At 44.6% G+C, this 22500-nt stretch overlaps 1 protein-coding gene across 1 annotated transcript in view; it reads left to right on the top strand.

The window, feature by feature from the left end:
• The first annotated feature begins 16139 nt into the window (after positions 1 to 16139).
• The window catches only part of LDLR (low density lipoprotein receptor), a 45312-nt gene continuing 38951 nt past the window's right edge, over positions 16140 to 22500 (top strand). Inside the window, 2 exon segments of the mRNA XM_066345998.1 lie at positions 16140 to 16252; positions 16254 to 16321. Of these exon segments, the coding sequence (XP_066202095.1) occupies positions 16152 to 16252; positions 16254 to 16321 (169 nt within the window). The 5' untranslated portion in view covers positions 16140 to 16151.

Genomic DNA, 22500 nt, shown 5'->3' with positions numbered 1-22500 from the left:
GACTCCCACAAGCGCCTGGCCTGGATCCACCCAGCATGGCCACCAGGGGGCGATGCTCGGCTCCTCTAAGGCATTTCTCCACTGCAATCAGAGCCATTCTAGCACCTGAGGTGGAGGCCATGGAGCCATCCTCAGCGCCCGGGACAAATTTGCTCCAATGGAGCTTTGGCTGCAGGAGGGGAAGAGAGAGATAGAGAGAAAGGAGAGGGGGAGGGGTGAAAAAGCAGATGGGCACTTCTCCTGTGTGCCCTGGCCAGGAATCTAACCCAGGACTTCCACACGCCAAGCCAACACTCTACCGCTGAGCCAACTGGCCAGGGCCCCTTTTTTTTTAAGAGAGAGAGAGAGGGACAAACAAACAGAAAGGGAGAGAGATTGGAAGCATCAACTCATAGTTGCAGCACTTTTAATTGTTCATTGATTGCTTTCTTATATGTGCCTTGACCGGGGGGCTCCAGCTGAGCCAATAACTCCTTGCTCGAACCAGCAACTTGGGCTCAAGCCAGCAACCATAAGATCATGTCTATGTTCCCACTCTCAAGCTGGTGACCCCACACTCAAGCCGGATGAGCCCTTGCTCAAGTTGAGGATGTCGGGGTTTCAAACCTGGGTCCTCAGTGTTCCAGGTCACTGCTCTATTCACTGTACCACCACCTGGTTAGGCCAGTCTGTGTGTGTGTGTGTGTGTGTGTGTGTGTGTGTGTGTGTGTGAACATGTTTTGCAGTTGTATTTTTTTTAAACAAGACTCTACCATTAAAAAAAAATGATTTTGGCCCTGGCCGGTTTGCTCAGTGGTAGAGCGTCGGCCTGGCATGCAGAAGTCCCGGGTTCGATTTCCGGCCAGGGCACACAGGAGAAGCGCCCATCTGCTTCTCCACCCCTCCCCCTCTCCTTCCTCTCTGTTTCTCTCTTCCCCTCCCGCAGTGAGTCTCCATTGGAGTAAAGATGGCCCGGGCACTGGGGATGGCTCCTTGGCCTCTGCCCCAGGCGCTAGAGTGGCTCTGGTCGCGACAGAGCGATGCCCCGGAGGGGCAAAGCATCACCCCCTGGTGGGCAGAGCATTGCCCCCTGGTGGGCGTGCCAGGTGGATCCCGGTCGGGCGCATGGGGAAGTCTGTCTGACTGTCTCTCCCCGTTTCCAGCTTCAGAAAAATACAAAAAAAAAAAGATTTTATTTGCCTGACCAGGTAGTGGCACAGTTGGACTGGGACCCAGAGGACCCAGGTTTGAGGCCTCAAGGTCACCGGCTTGAGTGTGGGCTCATCTGGCTTGAGTGTAGGGTCACCAGCTTAAGAGTGAGATCATAGACATGACCCTATGGTCGCTGGCTTGAGCCCAAAGGTCACTGGCTTGAAGCCCAAGCTTGCTGGCTTGAGCAAGGTGTCACTTACTGTGGTGTAGCCTCCGGGTCAAGGCACATACAAGAAAGCAAGCAATGAACAACTAAGGTGCCGCAGAGAAGAATTAATGCTTCTCTTCTCTCTCCCTTCCTGTCTGTCTGTCCCTATCTGTCCCTCTCTCTCTCTGTCAAAAAAAAAAAAAAAAAAAAAAAGATTTTATTTATTGATTTTAGAGAGAGGAGAGAAAGAGGGAAAGCCAGTGGGGAGGAGCAGGAAGTATCAACTTGTTGCTTCCCATATGTGCCTTGACTGGGCAAGCCCAGGGTTACGAACCGGCAACCTCAGCATTCCAGGTCAATGCTTTATCCACTGCCACCACAGTCAGGTGATTTTTGGAGTTTTAAAAAATTTATTGATTGATTTTAGAGAGAGAGAGAAGGAGAGGGGAGGGAAGACAGAGAGAGAAACTTTGATCTGCTGCTCTATCCATCCATGCATTCATTGGTGGATTCTTGCATGTGCCCTGACCGGGGATGCAACCCTGGTGCAGCAGGAAGCTGCTCCAATCAACTGAGCTACCCAGTCTTAACTGGACTAGAGTCAAGGCCTCCAGCCCACCCTCGCTCTTGCCCCCTATGCCTCTCAACCTTGGCTCTTCTGCAGCCTAGAAAACTCAGGTACTTGGAGTCTGTTCTCAGAAAGTACTGAGAGATGCACATCCAGTTCCACCATCCAGGGACCTGTGCCTGGGAGGCCTCACAGTCCAGGCCTTTGCAGCCCAAGAACACTGCTGGCAAATAAAAACATGATCTTGGCCTTTGGGACCTCTTGTGCCATCTCAGCCAAAATGTAAATAGAATCTGACCATTCCTCATCACCTCCACGACCCACCCAGTTCCAGCCTCATCATCGCTCACCTGGACCAGTGCACTCACCTCCTCCCTGATTTCCCAACTCCCACCCTGGACAACCTTTAGACCAGGAGTCTCAAACTCGCGCGGCCCGCCGAACAATTTTGTGCGGCCCGCAGACTAATCCACGAAGTTCAAAATATTTTGGATAAAATTAAGTAAGCCTAGGGGCCTACTTGTATTTTTCATTTCTCTAGCATCCTAGCTAGATATTAGCTTAGTTAACAGCAGTTGTGATGTGAACTACAGTTTCTGGTCGTTTTGTGACACTGAGTAAACTGCATGTACGATTGTGCTTGTTGTACTGATTTTTTTTTTTGTTTTCAACTGCAGTGAGAAAAGTGTTGCGTAACAGTTGCCTTTTGTAGACCTAGTGCAGCCCGCCGAACGGCTGTGATCTTGCTCTGCGGCCCACATGCTGAGTTGAGTTTGAGACCCCTGCTTTAGACTGTCTTCCCCACAGCAGCCAGGGAGTACCTGTGAGCACTGTTTGGTCCCATCCCTCCTTTGCTCAGAACCCTCGTGGCTCCTACTTTACTTGGGGCAAGAACCAAAGTCCTCCCTGCTGTCAACAAGGCCCTGTACCACCTGCCCCTGTCACCTCCCTGCCCTTGCCTCCCCCACTCACTCCATCCAGCCACACTGGTCCCACCTCAGGTTCCTTTTTTTTAAGTAAGAGTAGGGGAGATAGACAGACTGCCACATGTGCCCCAACCAGGATCTACCCAACAACCCCCATCTGGGGCCGATACTCTGCCCATCTGGGCCATGCTCACATCATAGCTATTTTTTGTGCCTGAGGCACTAGATCCAGCCAGGGCCACGAGAGAGGCTCCACAGAGCCATCCTCAGTGCCCAGGGCCAATGTTCTCAAATCAATTAAGCCATGGCTGAGTGAAGAGAAGAGAGAGAAATAGAGAGAAAGGGGAAAGGGATGGGTAGAGCAGCAGATGGTCACCTCTCCTGTGTGCCCTAACCAGGTATTGAACCCAGGACTTCCACATGCCAGGTTGATGCTCTACCACTGAGCCAAATGGCCAGGGCTCCCTCAGGTTCATTGCACCTGTTCTTTCCCCTGCTCACATGCCTTTCCCGCAACCAGGCCCATTTTGTTATCCAGGTCTTACCTTACATGTCTCCATCCACAGAGAGACCTCCATTCCTTTCCACTATCTGAGGTCAGCTCAGTGTGTGAGGGGTGCTACTAATATTCTCTGTCTTGCTCAGGTGCTGGCTACATAGCTGTGGTAATATAAAACAACTCTCTCCTGGCCCTGGCTAGATCAAGCTCAGTTGGTCAGAGTGTCATCCCGATATGCCAAGGTTGCAGGTTCAATCCTCAGTCAGGGCACATACAAGAATCAAACAATGAACCTGACCTGTGGTGGTGCAGTGGATGAAGCGTCGACCTGGAATGTGGGGTTGCCAGTTCAAAACCCTGGGCTTGCCTGACCTGTGGTGGTGCAGTGGATAAAGCATCGACCTGGAAATGCTGAGGTCACTGGTTCGAAACCCTGGGCTTGCCTGGTCAAGGCACATATGGGAGTTGATGCTTCCGGCTCCTCCCCCCCTTCTCTCTCTCTGTCCTTCTCTCCTCTCTCTTGGTCTCTCTCTCTCTCCTCTCTAAAAATGAATAAATAAAAAAAATTAAAAAAAAATTAAAAAAAAATTTGTTAAAAACAAAACAAAACCCTGGGCTTGCCTGGTCAAGGTACATACGAGAAGAAATTGTGGATTGATGCTTCCTGTTCCTCCCACACACTTTTCTCTCTCTCTCTTCTCTCTCTAAAATCAATAAATAAAATCTCTAAAAAAGAATCAACTAATGAATGCATAAATAAATGGAACAACAAATGGCAGTTTCTCTCTCAATTCAATAGAAAAATAGATGTTTAAAAAAATAAATAAATAAGCCTGACCAGTTGTTGCACAGTGGATAGAGCATTGACCTGAGACACTGAGATCCCAGGCTTTAAACCCTGAGGTCTCCAGCTTGAGCGCGGAGTTGCTGGCTTGAGTGTGGGATGATCAACATGATCCCATGGTTGCTGGCTTAAAGCCCAAGTTTGCTGGCTTGAGCCCAAAGGTTGCTGGCTTGAGTAAGGAGTCACTGGCTTTGCTGCAGCCCCCGGTCAAGGCACATATGAGAAGTGATCAATGAACAACTAAAGTGACGCAATGATGAGTTGATGCTTTTCATCATCTCTCTCCCTTACTATCCATCTCTGTTTCTCTGTCTTTCTCTTATTAAAATAAATAAATAAATAAATAATAAAACATCTCTAGAGCAAAATACTTGAAGCTTGTACACTTTATTGTGTTAAATTATATCTCAATTAAAAAGTAATAAAAATAAGCACCTCTCACACTCAAGACCCTCTTCATGTTATCACAAATTTGGTTATCCAAAATCATCTTACTGATTTCTTTCCTGCCTGTCTTTTCCACTGGAGGAACATCAGCTCCTGGAAAGGTGGGATCTTTCATTTGTTTCTGGTGTGACCTCAGCACCTAGAATATTCCTGAAATAGAGACTCAGGAAAGGTTTGTTGAATGTGGACTAAATAGGCAGAAAGGGAGACCCGGAAAGGAGAAGTGATTTGTCCAAGGTCACAGAATTGAATTAATCGAGATGAAGTGCTGACTCTTCCCACTTCAAGTCAGACTTCCCATACCTCCAAAGCTTTCCAGAGTCTTCCAGATCATTCCAGATATTTCAAAATCGTTCAGAAAACCCTCCACTTGGGAGCAGTCTGCAAGCAATGCATTTCACATGGATATATTTTCTAAACTATGACGAGGTGAGGACCGTTAAAGACAGAACTTTTCATTTCAGGGTTTGTGTGGTTTAATAACCAGACTGCAAGTTAAATATAAAGTCTGACCTAAGAGGGGTGCTCTCTCCTCCATCCCGCTTCCCCTGCCCCTCTCTCAGCTCTGGCCCAGGCCTCCTGTCACTCTCCCTTCCTGTGACCTAATTTTTTTTTTTTTAATTTTTTTTCCTCTTTTTATTTATTTATTTATTCATTTTAGAGAGGAGAAGGAGAGACAGAGAGAGAGAGAGAGGAGAAATAGAGAGAGAGAAGGGGGGAGGAGCTGGAAGCATCAACTCCCATATGTGCCTTGACCAGGCAAGCCCAGGGTTTCGAACCAGCGACCTCAGCATTTCCAGGTCAACGCTTTATCCACTGCGCCACCACAGGTCAGGCCCTGTGACCTAATTAATGAGTCATCTGCCTAATTGACTACTTTGATCCTGCCATTCCCGCCTTGATGGCCTCAGAGGCTTCTTCTCACTTCCCCTAAGATCGTTTCCTTCATGAAAGAGGCAGTCAATGCCTCTCGTGTCTATCCCGATTTTATTTCCACTTCCTACCATTCCATATACACACCCAACCCTTCAGCTAACATCTCTCCCTGTCTCCACCTCAGTGCCTCTTCTCCTGCTGAAATCCTGTCCATCGATGGCCACATTTGAAAGCCATCTTTTCCTTATCCAGAACATTCTTTAGGAGTGAAAGTGGAGGGTGCAGAGCAGTGTGCACAGTTGCTACACTTTCTAGAGCCAAAAAATAAAAAATAAAAATGGAGGAGACTAGGAGACTATGACAGGCTTACTTCCTTGTATGTGCTTAAAATATTTCTAGGAGGATACTCTGGAAACTGCCACAGTCCTAATGACCAGAGGAAAGACGAATTGGAGGCCCAGAGTGGGAAGAGGTTTTTCACTATGTTTACCTTTTGGACTTTTTTAAGCTGATTTTTTAAAGTAGACTTTATTTTTAGAACAGGTTGAGGTTCAGAGCAAAACTGTGTGGACAGTACAGAGATTTCCCATATACATTAGTTCCCCTTTTGTCCTTGGTTTTACCTTCCTCAATCTCAGTTACCAGCAACTAACTGTGGTCTGAAAACTTTTATATATATATATATATATATATATATATATATATATATATATATATATATATATATATATATATATATATATATATTTTAGTAAGAGAGAGGGACAGACAGGAACAGACAGACAGGAAGGGAGAGAGATGAGAAGCATCACTCCTTCGTTAAGATACCTTAGTTGTTCATTGATTGCTTTCTCATATGTGCCTTGACCGGGGGGCTACAGCAGAGCGAGTGACCCCTTCTTGCTCAAGCCAGCGGCCTTGGGCTCAAGCCACTGATCTTGGGCTTCAAGCCAGTGATCTTTGGACTCAAGCCAGCGACCATGGGGTCATGTCTATAATCCCACACTCAAGCCAGCGACCCTATGCTCAAGCTGGTGATCCCGAGTATTTGAACCACTACATCAACGCCTGGTCAGGCTGAAAATATTAAATTGAAAATTTTAGCCCAACCTGTGGTGGTTCAGTGGATACCTGGAACGCTGAGGTCCCGAGTTTAAAATCCTGGACTTGCCCAGTCAAGACACATGTGGGAGTTGATACTTCCTGCTCGCCCCCTTCTGTCTCTCTTACTCTCTCTCTCTCTCTCTCTCTCTAAAATGAATAAATAAAGTCTTTAAAAATATTTTTTAAAAGAAAATTTTAGAAATAATTTATACCTTTTAAATTGTGGACCGTTTTGAGTAGCGTGATGGAATCTGGCCCCATCCTGCTCCATCCAGCCAGATGTGAGCCCCCTTTGTCCAGCATCTCCATGCTGCATATGCTCCCTACCCATCAGTTTCTCAGTAGCCCTCTCAGTTATCAGAGTGTTTGTCATGGTATCACAGTGCTTGTGTTCATACAACCCTTATTTTACTTAATAATGGCCCCAAAACCGCTTTTCAGGTTTTTGGCTAAGATCTAGTGTAATAATGGCCCCAAAGTGCAAGACTAGTAATGCTGGCAATTTGAATATGACAAAGTACTTTCATTCAGTGAAAATGTGAGAGTTCTAGACTCAATAAAAGAAGAAAAAAATCAGATGCTGGAGTTGCTAAGAGCTATGGTAAGAAGCATCTTCTGTGTGAAATTGTGAACCAAACTAGTTTTGCTGTTATACCTCAAACTGTAAATGGTAAGCATTTTATCATCTCAAATCTTCCCTGGCAAGCTAGCTCACTTGGTTAGAGCTTTGTCCCAACATGCCAAGGTTGTGGATTCAGTACCTGGTCAGGGCACATACAAGAATCAGCCAATGAGTACATAAATATGTAGAGCAACAAATTAATGTTTCTCTCTCTCTCTCCATTCTTCTCCCTCTAAAAATTAATAAATAAGTAAATAAATATCATCTCAAATCATTACCAGAAGGGTGAATACAGGATAAGATACTTTGAGAAAATCCAATGCAAGTTATTTTGAGAAAGACCACATTCACATAACTTTAATTACAATATATTGTTGTAATTGTTATTATTGTTGTTAATCTACTATGCCTAATTATAAATTAAACTATCAAGTATGTATGTATAGGAAAATAACCGTATATATAGGGTTTGGTACTATCTGTTGTTTCAGGCATCCACCAGGGGCACTGCCACATCTCTAGCCAGAATGGGATATTAGTTACCATCAATAAACCTACATCGACATGTCATTATCACCAGAGTCCATTATTTACATTAGGGTTCACTCTGTGCTGTACATTCTATAGGTTTGGGGCAAATGTATAATGACCCTAACCCACTGGGAGCTAATGTTCCTCCAGTGGAAACGACAGGAAGGAAACAAATTAGTAAGATGATTTTGGATAACCAAATTCGTGATAACACGAAGAGGATCATGGATGTGAGAGTTGCCTATTTTTGTTACTTTTTAATTGAGATATAACTTAGCACAATAAAGTGTACAAGCTTCAGGTATTTTGCTCTAGAGATGTTTTATTTATTTAATTTTAGTGAGAGACAGACAGAAACAGACAGACAGGAAGGGAGAGAGATGATGAGAAACATCCACTCGTAGTTGCGTCATTTTAGTTGTTCATTGATTGCTTCTCATACGTGCCTTGACTGGGGCTGCAGCCAGTGACCCTTTGCTCAAGCCAGCAACCTTTGGGCTCAAGCCAGCAACCATGGGGTCATACCTATGATCCTATGCTCAAGCCAGCAACCTCGCTCAAGCTGGTGAGCCCTTGCTCAAGCCAGTGACCTATTTCGATCCTAGGTCCTCAGCATCCCAGGCTGATGCTCTGTCTGATTTTGATAACTGACCATTTGGGCAACTTATTGTCTTCTCTCCCAGCACTTTAAATTCCCAATCTTATGTTTTAAATACACCAAAAAATAGTGAGCCCTTAAATCCCAAGACCCTCAACCCACAATCTCAGTACAAGCAGAACCCCAGGCCTGTGCACTTTTTCTATCTGTAGCCTCGTTGTGTGGCCCCAGATGTGTTGTGTAATCTCCTAGTCCTGTAAGTAATAAACCTGTATTTGTTCAGTTTCCTAATGGTTATTTCTGAAGTGTTGTGGACTGTTAATGGCAAAAAGCCATTATAGATTTGAGGCTTAGCAAAAGGCTAAGTTCTACCCCCTCCATCTCCATATTTGGCTTTGATGCTGAGTATTGGCACCCACTCCACTTGCTTCCTTGGGTTGCTGGAAGCAATATACATGCCCTTCCTCTGACTCTTTGTTTGTTTCAGATGTTTGTAAATTTCACTAATGTATCCTGTTTTTGCCTTGGGAGAGTTCCTGTCTTAGCCTTTGATGTGCAACTTTGTATCAGGGTCCTTGATTTGCATAGGTCTATATAATAAAGCAAACTGGGGCTATGAGGCACTCAGATACTGCCAGGCAGTTTGAAGAGTCCTCCTAGTCCCCTCGTTTTTGTTTTGACAAAGTGTGTTTCCTTAATTCGGCACCGTTATTAGGAGCTGCGCTGGTCCGCGGCACTGAAGGGCATTTTGTAATCATAATAACCACAGGGGCTGGGCCAGCCAGAATATTAGATATTGATGGGTTGAGATCAGCACAAAATAAATGAGAATTCAAGTCCTTTGCTCATTGTTTAACTGAGCTGTTTTGTTGTTGAATTTTGCAGTTTTTTGAAAATATATTCTGAATATTAATCCCTATTATAAGGATATGGATATAGGATGTGCAAATATTTCCCTATTCCATGTGTTGCCTTTTCACTCTGTCGATAGTGTTCTTTGATATACAATTGTTTTTAATTTTTATGAAGTCAAACTTACCTATTTTTTTCTTTTATTGCCTGTGCTTTTGGTGTCAGATCCTAGAAATCATTTCCAAAGCCAGTGTCATGAAGCTCTACTCCTATGTTTTCTTCTAAGAATTTTATAGTTTGAACTCTTACCTTTAGGTCTTTGATCCAGTTTCAGTTAATTTTTATGTATGGTGAAAGTAAGGGTCCAACTTCATTCCTTTGTATGTGGATATCTTTTTCTAACACCATTTGTTGAAAAGACTGTCCATTTTCCTTTCAATGACATTGGTACCCTTGTCAAAAATAACACTGCTCACAAAAATTAGGAAATATTTCAAAATGAATAAGAAGTGTTAAAAAAAAAAAGAAGCATTTGATTTTTTTTCTTATTAAACAAGAACATCAGGGCCCTGGCCGGTTGGCTCAGTGGTAGAGCATCGGCCTGGCGTGCAGGAGTCCTGGGTTCGATTCCCGGCCAGGGTACACAGGAGAAGCGCCCATCTGCTTCTCCACCCCTCCCCCTCTCCTTCCTCTCTCTCTCTTCCCCTCCTGCAGTCAAGCCTCCATTGGAGCAAAGTTGGCCTGGGCGCTGATGATGGCTCTGTGGCCTCTGCCTCAGGCGCTAGAATGGCTCTGGTTGCAACATAGCGATGCCCCAGATGGGCAGAGCATCGTCCCCTGGTGGGCATGCCGGGTGGATCCCGGTCGGGCACATGCGGGAGTCTGTCTGACTGCCTCCCTGTTTCCAACTTCAGAAAAATACACACACAAAAAAACCCCCCAAAAAAACAAGAACATCAGAAAATCAAACAAGTCAAAGAAAGTTGTCCAATTATACAAATGAGATGCAAACTCAATTATTATGATTGAGTAGCAAGTGACATATTGGTGGGGGTGAACAGAAGCATGTCAAACTGGACAAGAGTGCCAGACATTGACTGTTCAGTAGAGTGTATGGTCACCCAAGACCGCCAAAACACACTGACAGCAATGGGGCATGGACAGGATCAGATTGTCCAGCAGTTCTGCCACTCTTGCTCCAGGGCAACTTCCAGCTCAAGAAGTGTTGTGGGCCTGACCAGGCGGTGGTGCAGTGGATAGAGCATCGGACTGGGACATGGAGGACAGAGGTTCGAGACCCCAAGGTTGCCAGCTTGAGCACGGGTTCATCTGGTTTGAGCAAGGCTCACCAGTTTGAGCCCAAGGTTGCTGGCTCGAGCAAGGGGTCACTCGGTCTGCTGTAGCCCCCCGGTCAAGGCACATATGAGAAATCAATCAATGAACAACTAAGGAACCACAACGAAAAATTGATGTTTCTCATCTCTCTCCCTTTCTGTCTGCCTGTCCCTCTCTGTCCCTCTCACTCTCTCTGTCTCTGCCACACACACACACAAAAAAGCGCTGTGGGAGGCATTGGATGGTTTGCCAGATGTCTTCCCAGTACATCCCAAGCATGTTCGATGGGATTCAGGTCTGGAGAATGTGTAGGCCAGTCTATGTGTTCGATTCCTGCATCCTGAAGCATGTTGTTGATGAGATGCGCACAGTGAGGCTTTATTGTCATGAAAAGAAAGTTGTTTCCAACTCTCCAGCATAGGGTGCAGGACTTCATCTCAATATCTGATAGCAGTCAGCAATCCGTTTCTGATGATGTGGAGGTCAGTACGATCACCAATGCTGATGCCAGTCCACATCATGATTCCACCACCATGGAAGGAGTCCCTTTCTCGCATGAAGTGTGGCTTCTCCCATGTTCCTTGTTCACACCAGATCAGGACTTGATGATTGTCAGGCTGCAGACTGAACCGTGACTCATCTGAGGACAGTTGACCACTCATCATGGGTCCAATGACAATGCTCATCAGCCCACCTTCTATGGGTTCTACGGTGTTCAGCAGATAACAGAATGTATACCATTGGTCACTGGGCATGCAATTCAACAAGATGGAACCGATTTTGTATGGTCTGGGTGCATATCCATGGTCTAGTGGCAGCAAGAAACTGTCCTCAGAGCTCCGTTGCATTGCTGTGCCTGTTCCTTCTTGCCAATAAGGTCAATTAGTGGTCATCTCTTGCTGTTGTGGCAGATGGACAACCCTACCCTCTTCTTCATATTGTGCTAGTCTTTCTCTCTTTTTTTGTGACAGAGGGAGACAGAGAGAGGGACAGACAGGAAGGGAGAGAGATGAGAGGCATCAATTCTTCGTTGCAGCACCTTAGTTGTTCATTGATTGCTTTCTCATATGTGCCTTGATGGGGGGTGGCTACAGCAGACTGAGTGACCCCTTGCTCAAGCCAGCAACCTTGGGCTCAAGCTGGTGAGCCTTGCTCAAACCAGATGAGCCCGCGCTCAAGCTGGCAACCTTCGGTTTTCGAACCTGGATCCTCTGCATCCCAGTCCGACACTCTATCTACTGCACCACTGCCTGGTCAGGCTGTGCCAGTCTCTTGAAAGTGATTCCACAGTCTGCTGGTCACACTTTGGGATGTTCCAAGTGCTGTTGCCACTGTTGTCTATGTTTGACCAACTTCAAGATGTTCTATAGCTCTCTAAGCTTCGCATTCAGGCAAATAGTGTTGCAGGGGCATTGCAAGGGCTGGAAAATTGCAGGATGTGCACTTTCAAGATCAGGGAACGTGCAGATACTCCAGTACTTTCAGCCTTTTGTATAGTGCATTTTCACCAATGAAATAAGAGTTGGTTTTGTATCTCATTTGCATAATCAAACAACTTTCTTTGACTTGTCGTTTGCTTTTCTGATGTTCTTGTTTAATAAAAGAAAATCAAAAAATTTTTTATCACTTTATATTTATTTTTAAATATCCCTTAATTTTTGTGAGCAGCATATTTGACCTCCCTGACCTGTGGTGGTGCAGTGGATAGTGTTGACCTGGACCACTGAGGTCACTAGTTTGAAACCCTGGGCTTGCCTGGTCAAGGCACATATGGGAGTTGATGCTTCCTGCCCTCCTTCTTCTCTCTTACTTTCTCTTATTTATATAAATGAATAAAGTCATAAAAATATATACTTCAAAAAATATATATTTGACTAGCCTAAACTGTGGTGGTGCAGTGGGTAAAGCATCAAACTGGAATGCTGAAGTCACTGGTTTAAAACCCTGGGCTTGCCTGGTCAAGGCACATATGAGAAGCAACTACTACTATGAGTTGATGCTTCCTGCTCCCAGCCCCTCTTCTCTCTCTCTCTCTCTAAAATCAATAAATAAAATCCTTTTTAAAAATTCAAAGAAAATTACTTGACCATATATACAAGAGTTTATTTCTGAGTACTCTATTGTATCCATTGGTTTATGCCTGTCTTTATGCCAGTACCACATTGTTTTGGTTACCATACTCTGTTGCAAATTTTGAAATCAGAAAGTATGAGACCTCCAACTTTAAGATCATTTTGGCTTTTCAGGGTCTGTTCAGATTCCATATAAATTTTAGGCTGGATTTTTCTATTTCTGCAAATGACATCATTGGAATTTTGAGAGTGCATGGAATCTGTAGATTGCTTCAGGTACTACTGACATCTTAATATTATGTCTCCCAATCCATGAACTCAGAATGTCTTTCCATTTATTTGTATCTTCTTTAATTTCTTTCAGCAATATATTTTAGATTTTAGGGTACAAGTCTTTCACTTTTTTTCTTTCTGATGCTATTGTAATTGAAACTTTTTTATATTTCTCTTTTCTAGATTGTTCCTTGCTAGTATATGAAATGCAGCCATTTTTGTGTGTGTGCTGTTCATACTACAGTTTCACTCAATTCATAATTAGTTATAGCAGTTGTGTGTATGTGTATGTGTATACTTTTAGGGTATTCTACATATAAAAGTTCTACTTCTTTTCTACCTCTTCCTTTCCAATTTTGATGCCTTTTATTTCTTTTTCTTATCTAATTATGCTATCTAGAAATTCCAATACTTTGTTGTTCAATTGACGCAATAAAAGTGGGCATCCTTGTCTTTCTCCTGATCTTAAAGAAAGGTGTTTTTTACTTTTGAACCACGGGAATGTTTTCAACCTTTTGAACTAAATGCAAATATACTTTTCATACTAGAAGTGGCCTCTGCATTCTCAGGCACAGTGTCCCACATTTATGGACACTTTCTGCCCTGTTCTCCTTTCTAAATTCCTTGAGGACACGTATCTTGATCAGTTTTGAATCTCCTCCAACCACTGAAACAGGGTTGTCCTGTGTTTTCAATGCAGCCTTGTTTTTTAGTCCGGTGTTCTATTTGAAAAGAAGGCAACACAGGACAAAATTTGAATTCTGAATTATCAAAATCCCAAGGAGAGTGGAATTCAGAAACTGCACATTTCTGATGTTGCAACCATGTGCCTGATACTTTCTCTTATTTTGATTTATTTAACCCTTATTATAGGCAGATGCTGGAGATATAAGCCATGGTCTCTGCCCTCATGTGGCTAATGGGTGTTAAATGGAGATAATTGATGGCAACCAAATTAAGGCAGGTCCCTAACTGCACCTACTGGAAAGGCACCTGTGGTTGGTTACTCATCCTTCCTCTGCTGACTACTGCACCATAGGCCAGACAGCATCTGCCCTGGCTCACCTCTGCCAAAGACCTGACTTCCTTGAGTGGAGACCTACTGTTGTCTGAGCCACCTGGTGAATCAGGGAAGTGAAAACCAGGACAAGGCAGGCTATCCATTAAAATGAGGAAACAGCCTGACCTGTGGTGGCGCAGTGGATAAATCATTGACCTAGAACGCTGAGGTCGCCCTTTCGAAACCCTGCACTTGTCTAGTCAAGGCACATATGGGAGTTGATGTTTCCTGCTCCTCCCCCCTTCTCTCTCTCTCTCTCTCTCTCTCTCTCTCACTCTCTATCTCCTCTCTAAAATGAATAAATAAAAAAAATTTAAAAATGAGTAAACAGCCTCGCCTGGCTTGTCTTACATGACTTTGAAAGAACAAGAACTTTAAAATGAAGAGGATTCCATGAGATTACTTTTCAGTGCCTAGGAGAAAGAAAATCTTCCCCGAAGAGAAGAAAAAGATGCAGTTGCAACACAAAGACAGCCAAAAAAAGAAAAAGAAAAAGCAAACCCATATATATTTATTATGCCAAGTGTGGCTCCAATCATTGTACACACACACACACACACACACACACACACACACACACACACCTGATCCTCACAACAACCCTCTGGGCTAGTTGCAGAAGAACAAAGAAGCTCCAAGAGGTAGAAGTAGAGAAATTAATCCCCGTGACCCTGTCCTCAGGGCAATATATGTCCCTGTGTGGCATTAGAAACACAAGGGGCCATGGGATTTCCACAGGCAGGTCAAAGGGAGACTTGGGGAGAGCTGTCCTGGAAAGTTTGCTTAGGCCTTCACACACCAGGAACATTCTTTTCAAAGCTTTTGTGGCTCTTTTCCAGGCCTGTCCTTACGTCTACATAGAACTAATTCTGGAGATTAAGTAAGATAAGTTCCTTTCCAGAAGAAAGCCTCTTCCTGGTCACTCTTCCCAGGCCTGTTGAGAAGAAAGGGCCTCCTGCCATTCGCTGGTTAAAAGAAAGCTGGGCTCACAATAGAAACATTGCATGTTATGTCTTGTACTTTTTTTGAAGGGAACTCAAACCTATGATTCTAACTGACTGAAAAAAAAAAAGGTAGCATATGGTACAAGGAATGGAATTTAATGGTAGCATATTCATAAATGTTGCAACAACCTCTAGAAGTTGCCTATCTTTGTAAATTTGCCCAGGTAATTGCTAATTATATTTGACTCTGACCCTGAACCTGCCAAGTAAGGGAAGGAAGGGCATTATTTCCTTCCCTTCCCAGGTTGTGGAAGCTAATTTACTCACCCAAGGTCTGATTCCAGAGTTGGGGCACTAACTGCCACTCTGCTTAGAAATCTTTCTCTGTATTAATCACTGTTTTTCTTTCTGAGGGTTCAATTGTACCCTTTCTGCCTTCTCTCATGGGTTTCCCCATCAGCCTGAGAGCTTAGTGTGCCCGGCCAAGCTCAGTTTGTAAACCCCAAAGGACTCCGCGCATTCTTGGGGGAACCCTCCAAGACTGCCAGATTTGTGTGAGCCTGTTTGGGAAAGAACCCTGCCTTGTTTTGATTTTTCTTTGGGGAGAGGAAGCGGCCTGTTCCTTCATCTCCTTCTCCTAAAAGGATAAGTCAACATTTAAGTCCAGACTCCAGGTTTTGGGTCAACTGATTTAAGAGATGTTTTTGCTCATAATTCATCCAAGTGATGGATCTCATAAGACAAAATCAGTTTTTGGTTGTACTTCTGTAAGGATTTTATTTAAATGCCTCATTGATTACCGTTTATACTGCAATTTGGAAGGACCATCTAAAAACTAGAGGCCTAAACTCAGTTAAAATTTATATACAATTCCTAGAAAGGAAAAGACAAGTAGAGAAAGGAGGGGGGAAATTTTCCAACATTTAGTTTTTCCTTTTGAGGCAGACAGGAGATTGTCATTAGCCAATTAGACGTTTTGGAAGGACAAACAAAGAGAAACGTAGCAAAGAGAAGTTGAAGGAAATTTAATGAAAATCTTTCAAGGAGACGCACTTCCAGTCTGGGGAGGCGCAGCTCGCGACGTAGCAAGGAGCCTGCCGGCGGCGGCATTGGAAAGCGCTAGAATCCCAGTCAGGGATTCACGGGTTAAGGGGCCCAAGTCACATCAGCCGTTTGAAACTCCTCCTCTCGTAGCGAGGTTAAGATGTTTGAAAATCACCCCACTGCAAACTCCTCCCCTTATGAGAGACCTCACATTGAAATGCTGCAAATGCCTGGGGCCCCGCGTGCAGTCGCCGTCCGGCTGCGCGAAGGCCGGGATTCCAGCTGGGACACTGGGGACAGGAGACAGCAGCCTGGGCCGGGGCGTTGCTGAGAGTATGAGGCTGTGCTGGTCTATCGCCCTGCTCCTCGCCGCGGCCAGGGCTGCAGGTAAGGCTGGCTCCAGGCGCCCGTGCGGGGTGGGGGTGAGCCCCTTGGTTATTTGGGGGGGGAGGAAAAATCACTCCACCCTTGGGAGACGTGGGAAAATTGGCACAAGGTCCTTCCAAACAGCTGGAGAGAACGCTAAAGGACTCGAGGGTTTGGGGAAGTAAGAGGAAACGGGATGAGGCCTTCCCCACAGCTACCGTCGATGGGGGAGTCCCGTTGGCTCCCTTAGACCCAGGCACGGAATCTCCAACACTGGGGAGCGGGGAACCCCCTACTGCAGTTATTCTAGGGGCAAGGGTGACCCAAACCTCGGCTGTTAAGCCTAGAGGTCCCTGTGGGTACTTCCCCGGGCCTGTCCACCGACAGGAGTTACGCAGGCGGCCAAGTGTGCTTTGGGTTGCCGAATGGCACAGCTGGCTCTCGGAGCCGAGCCGAGTGCGTCCTTCGCGACCACAGATTACGCGCTTCTGCCCAAGGCCAACACCTCCCACCCCGCCCGCGGCCCGTCCCCGAGCTCCCATTGGGCGCTATTCGAACAGGCGAGCCTCGAGCCTCTCCCCTTGTCCAATGGGAAGCGGCGACGGCGGAGGCGCGCGGCGCGGGACGGGGCTGGCGCAGGATTCGCGCCGTACCTTGTTCTGTGAGGCGGACGGAGGAGGTCGGAACCCTGAAATAGGTCCTGTGCTTCTATCACAAAGGAAACCGCGCTCCCCGGACCCTTTCAGCCCCCTCCGCGACCATGGACAAGGCGCCTGCGCAGAGCTTGGTTCCCTCTGCAAAGGCCTCAGTAATCTCCGCAATCAATGCCCAGGTGGTCCTCCCACTTTGTCTTCGAGGCCGCCTCACTTCGCTCGCCTCGGACGTGTCACAGACGCGACCCCGGGCCACCTTCAGGACCTCGGTTCTTTCTGAGCCTGAAATGTTGACTGAGAAACGGCCGTCACTCCGTGGTCGGACGGGAAAGACGATTCCTGGCAGGGCAGGGGCTGGGAGCGTCCAACACCTGACGGACTCCTCCGAGCTGCCTTGTGTGTTTAGAGGCTCTGACTGGGTTTAGTTGAACTGCCTATCTGAAGGCTTTTCACTTTAGACTTTATAGGGTTTCAAATTTAGATTTGAGCAAGAGGCTAGTTGGTGTACGATCCCGAGTTGCTTTAAATGAGCCACCAAAGGCATATAGTTTTGCCCTGGATAAATACATAAATATGGTCCTTTTCCTACCTAGAACCAGCTCAACCCATAAAAGGTTTGGGGTTGCCTGATGAACAGGATTGCAAGAAGCTCTTTTTTTTTTTTTTTTTTTAATGAGGGAAGGGTTTGGCTTTGCTTGGAGATCTTTGAACTCGTGGAATCCCTACCTGTGACACACACAGGTTTCCGCTGGGAGGGGAGGAAGGGTGGCAGGTTGCAGCCACATAGCGGAGGATTAGTGTAATAATAGTTCAGCCACCAGTTGTGAAGTGGGGGGAATGTCTCTTGGTCAAGAGACACTTGACTAACCTGTAGTTCACACACTGATCAACTCCTTTCCCAGGAGGAAATGATAGCAAAGTCTTGAGCAAGATGTGTAGTTTACTTTAGTTTTCTCTCCCACTGAGTGACTAAGGATCTGATGTGTCCCCTGTTCTCAAGGAAGCTCTGAGCCCTGATGTGTTCCCCAGACTTCTGAGAGCTGGTTGCTACTGGTTGCTCCAGCTTGCTCCTTGGCTATATTCAAAGCATTTCAGGAGGGATGGCAGAATTTCTTGTCCGTTGTCTTTGGGAAATGAAATTAGTTGGAAACTGAATTGCAGGCCTTCTAGCCAGATCAAAATTCCTGAAGAGTTGCCTGACGATGGAGCAGATATAATGGTCACCATAAGGACAAGATATCTTAAGACTGACAAACGAAACAGGCAATTCTATAGAATATCACAGAATCTATTTACTTGTGGGAAGATTGGGTCAAAGTGGAAGAAACCACCCAGCAGTTTGGTGCCAATTAGTCTTCAATAAACACTCCTGTTACTGTACCTCTTAAAATACTATAATTCAGGGACTATACATCCTGGTGGTCCATAATATCCAGTTTGATATATATTTATCTAGGTGGTCATCCTGATCATTACTAATAGAAGTATTTATGGTTAGATTTTAAGGAACACAGGTACTCATTAACTAGGATTTGATGTGCTTACTGAGGACTGAGTTTGGTCAAAGGTCACAGCATGAAAGGACACAAAAATGGAGATTTTTTTGTTCACATCTACATCTATATAACAGTTGTGTGTGGACTATCAAATATGCCTTGGGCATACCCAAACACAGAGAAAATAGAATATACTTTTAAGAGTTGTACCTGATTTAGCAACTTCTTCCAGGGCAACACTGGAAAAAGGGAGAGCTTTTTGAGACAGCAAAACTTTAAGGGGGATTATTATATGCCTCATTCTTTCTTTCCAGAGTAGTCCTTTTATCTGTAGGGTTCCTCCCCTGTAAGATTCAATTCTAGATGCTTCTGTTGTTGGGTGCTTTGATGGTCCCTTCACATTATATGTTAAGTACATTAATAACATCCACACTTTGCCCAGCTGTCAAACAAGTGGCTGTTTGTTGCTAAGACATTGTGGAAGTAACCAGCAGTGAACATTGACAGAGACAGACTTCTCCCTAAAGTTGCTGGCAACAAAATCTACCATTGAGATCACTCCTGGGGAAAATACCTTAGCATCCAAGACTGGAAAAGAGCACTGGTAAATCAATTGTTCATCCATTTTCAGCTGAGTCTGTTAGCCCTAGCCATTTTTCTCCAGGAAACTATTCTATCTATAGTTTTGATTTCCTTTACCACAACTATATTCAGTATGTCAATGTAAGTAATGTCCAACCTGCAGGGAGTTTTTCTGAGTTTATTTGAGCCAAATTGACAATTGTTGAGAAACCCGATGTCAGTGGACTGAGAAAAAGCTCTGGAAAATCCAGTTCTGCCGCTTATTTTATACATTAGAATCAAAGTAGAAGGCATAAGGCCGGTTACATGAAATCCACTGGTGGTAGATTAAGGGGATGGGAGAAAGTAAAACAGGGAAATCTCTGAGATTGGATAAAGAATAAACTAGAGAGACACTTTCTTTTACATTGGTGAGTACAGGATAGTTAACATTTACAAAGCATATAGAGCCTAGCCTGTGGTGGTGCAGTGGATAGAGCACCGACCTTCAACACTGAGGTTACTGCTTTGAAATCCTGGGCTTGCCCGGCTAAAGCACATGATAAGCAACTGATGAGGAGCTACAGTGAAGCAACCACTTCTCATTTTCCCACCCTCCTCTCTCTGTAAAATCAATAAATAAAATCTTTAAAAAAAAGAAGATAAAGGAAAAAAATTTTTTTTAAGTATATAGAGCCTGACCAGGTGGTGGTATAGTGGATAGAGCGTCGGACTGGGATGCGGAGGACCCAGGTTCGAGACCCCGAGGTTGCCAGCTTGAGCGCGGGCTCATTTGGTTTGAGCAAAGCTCACCAGCTTGAACTCAAGGTCACTGGCTCAAGCAAGGGGTTACTCGGTCTGCTGAAGGCCCGCGGTCAAGGCACATATGAGAAAGTAATCAATGAATAACTAAGGTGTCGCAATGAAAAACTGATGATTGATGCTTCTCATCTCTCTCCATTCCTGTCTGTCTGTCTCTATCTCTCTCTCTCTCTGTCTCTGTAAAAAAGAAAAAGAAAAAGAAAAGCATATAGAGATTGTATTTAAGGAACAAGATAAAAATGGGTTCTGCCCTGGCCAGGTAGGGTAACTCAGTTGGTTAGGCATCATCCTGATATGCCAAGGTTGTGGGTTTTTTCCCAGTCAGGGCACATATAAAAGTCAACCAATAAAGGCATAAGTAAGTGGAACAATAAATGGAGGTTTCTCTCTCCCTTCCTCTCTATAAAATCAATAAATAAAATTAAAAATTTTTTTTAATGAAGAGTTCTGTGGTCTTGGTGTTCTGATGTAGATGTTGTGCCCCGAGGGGTCTGGAAAGAACTTTACTCTGACTTTTCAAAAGTATGTTATCTTAGAAGCAAACAGACAATAGACAGGCTTACTTAAGGTAGAGATTGACCTTTGTTAAGGTAGCTATAGGCCTGGGACATTACTACCTGCCACAACTTGCGTTTAGTTAGGAATTTTTATGTTCAGACCATTCTATGTGGTTACTTTCAGCCTCTGAGTTTGTAAGGCCACCATGCTGGCCTTTCCTGAGCTTGTCAAGTTTAGTATGTGGCCCCTTTTTTATCCCAAGTATAGTAGCATGGGACAGCAAACATTGAAAGCATTTACTACCTCAATTAAGTGCTGGAGAAAAAGCAGAAATGTGTATTCTCCTTTCCTGTTTCGATAACTTTGTTCCTGATTTGTCACTCATAACAGGAGAGATTTAAGAGCTAGAATTTAGAGATTTGGGGGGGGGGGTGCAGTGCTTAGGCATCCAACAAGAGGAGATATGGAAGCTGTGCTCCCTTTTGCTTTTGCTGAATTTACATGAAACTGACATGGGGAACCTAAACCTTGCTTCTACAACAGGGAGAAAACAAGAAAGATGTGTGGTTTCTTTGGGCTGTGGTGTTTAAATAGAACTAGTTCTGTCCCCTTGATCTGGATGGTCCTGCCTGCTGAAGGGACACCATTCTGATGTGTTGCTACTTCCTGCTCCCTGTTTCTGATTGCCATCCCCAACAACAAGACCCTGGGCTTACCGTATTTCTCAGCCAACTGCTGTTTGGCTGAACCTATAACAATATGCCTGACCTGTGGTGGCGCAGTGGATTAAGCGTTGGCCTGGAATGCTTAGGTCTTCAGTTCAAAACCCTGGGCTTGCCTGGTCAAGGTACATATGGGAGGTGATGCTTCCTGCTCCCCTCCGCCTATCTAAAATAAATAAAGCTTTAAAAAATAAAACAAAAAAAAAATAAATAAAATCCATCCACTTTTCAAATGTCTGAAAGTGATGGCCAGGTGTTGGATGACCTGGTCTGATAGAAATAGGTAATGGTGGGGTCTTCCTGTCGGTGAGGTTTTCAGCCATCTCTGACTAGCAAATATTTGGAGAATTGTTGCCAGGTGAAGGCTTGATGTATAGCAGGGGTCCCCAAACTACGGCCCGCGGGCCGCATGCGGCCCCCTCAGGCCATTTATCCGGCCCCCACCGCACTTCCGGAAGGGGCACCTCTTTCATTGGTGGTCAGTGAGAGGAGCACATTGACCATCTCATTAGCCAAAAGCAGGCCTGTAGTTCCCATTGAAATACTGGTCAGTTTGTTGATTTAAATTTACTTGTTCTTTATTTTAAATATTGTATTTATTCCTGTTATGTTTTTTTACTTTAAAATAAGATATGTGCAGTGTGCATAGGGATTTGTTCATAGTTTTTTTATAGTTCGGCCTTCCAATGGTCTGAGGGACAGTGAACTGGCCCCCTGTGTAAAAAGTTTGGGGACCTCTGATGTATAGGAAAGCGTTTATTTTTTAACTATATCCCTCTTTAAAGGTCTTACGATATTATTATTTCCAGTGGAAACTTTTGTTTGTAAGATGGGTCCTGTGCAAAGGTTGGGCAGCAAGAGCATTAGTGGTGTGGACAAAAATGTGGTTTTAGCCTGACCAGGCGGTGGCGCAGTGGATAGAGCGTTGGACTGGGATGCGGAGGACCCAGGTTCAAGACCCTGAGGTCGCCAGCTTGAGCGCAGGCTCATCTGATTTGAGCAAGGCTTACCAACTTGAGCCCTAGGTTGCTGGCTCGAGCAAGGGGTTACTCGGTCTGCTGTAGCCTCATGGTCAAGGCACATACGAGAAAGCAATCAATGAACAACTAAGGTATTGCAACGAAAAAACTAATGATTGATGCTTCTCATCTTTCTCCATTCCTGTCTGTCTGTCCCTATCTATCCCTCTCTCTGTTTCTGTAAAAAAAAACAACCCCCCCCCACTAATTTGGAGTGATATTCGTGTGTATATAATTTTCTAATTAAAAAACGTCTGTTTTATGCAACTATTTAATCAAAATGCGTTATTAATATATATAGTTTGAGGTTAGATTTCCACTTTAAAACTTGAATTTCGGGAAAATACTTGTAAATAAAATTATATGTATTTGGAAATTATTAAGTAGATAATGAATTAATAAAACATGAATTGTGCTTACATGTCTATG

This window comes from Saccopteryx leptura, chromosome 1, assembly GCF_036850995.1.
Source record: "Saccopteryx leptura isolate mSacLep1 chromosome 1, mSacLep1_pri_phased_curated, whole genome shotgun sequence".
Lineage (NCBI taxonomy): Eukaryota > Metazoa > Chordata > Mammalia > Chiroptera > Emballonuridae > Saccopteryx > Saccopteryx leptura.
The sequence above is the reverse complement of the archived record's forward strand: the minus strand, read 5'-3'. Positions and strand labels throughout refer to the sequence as shown.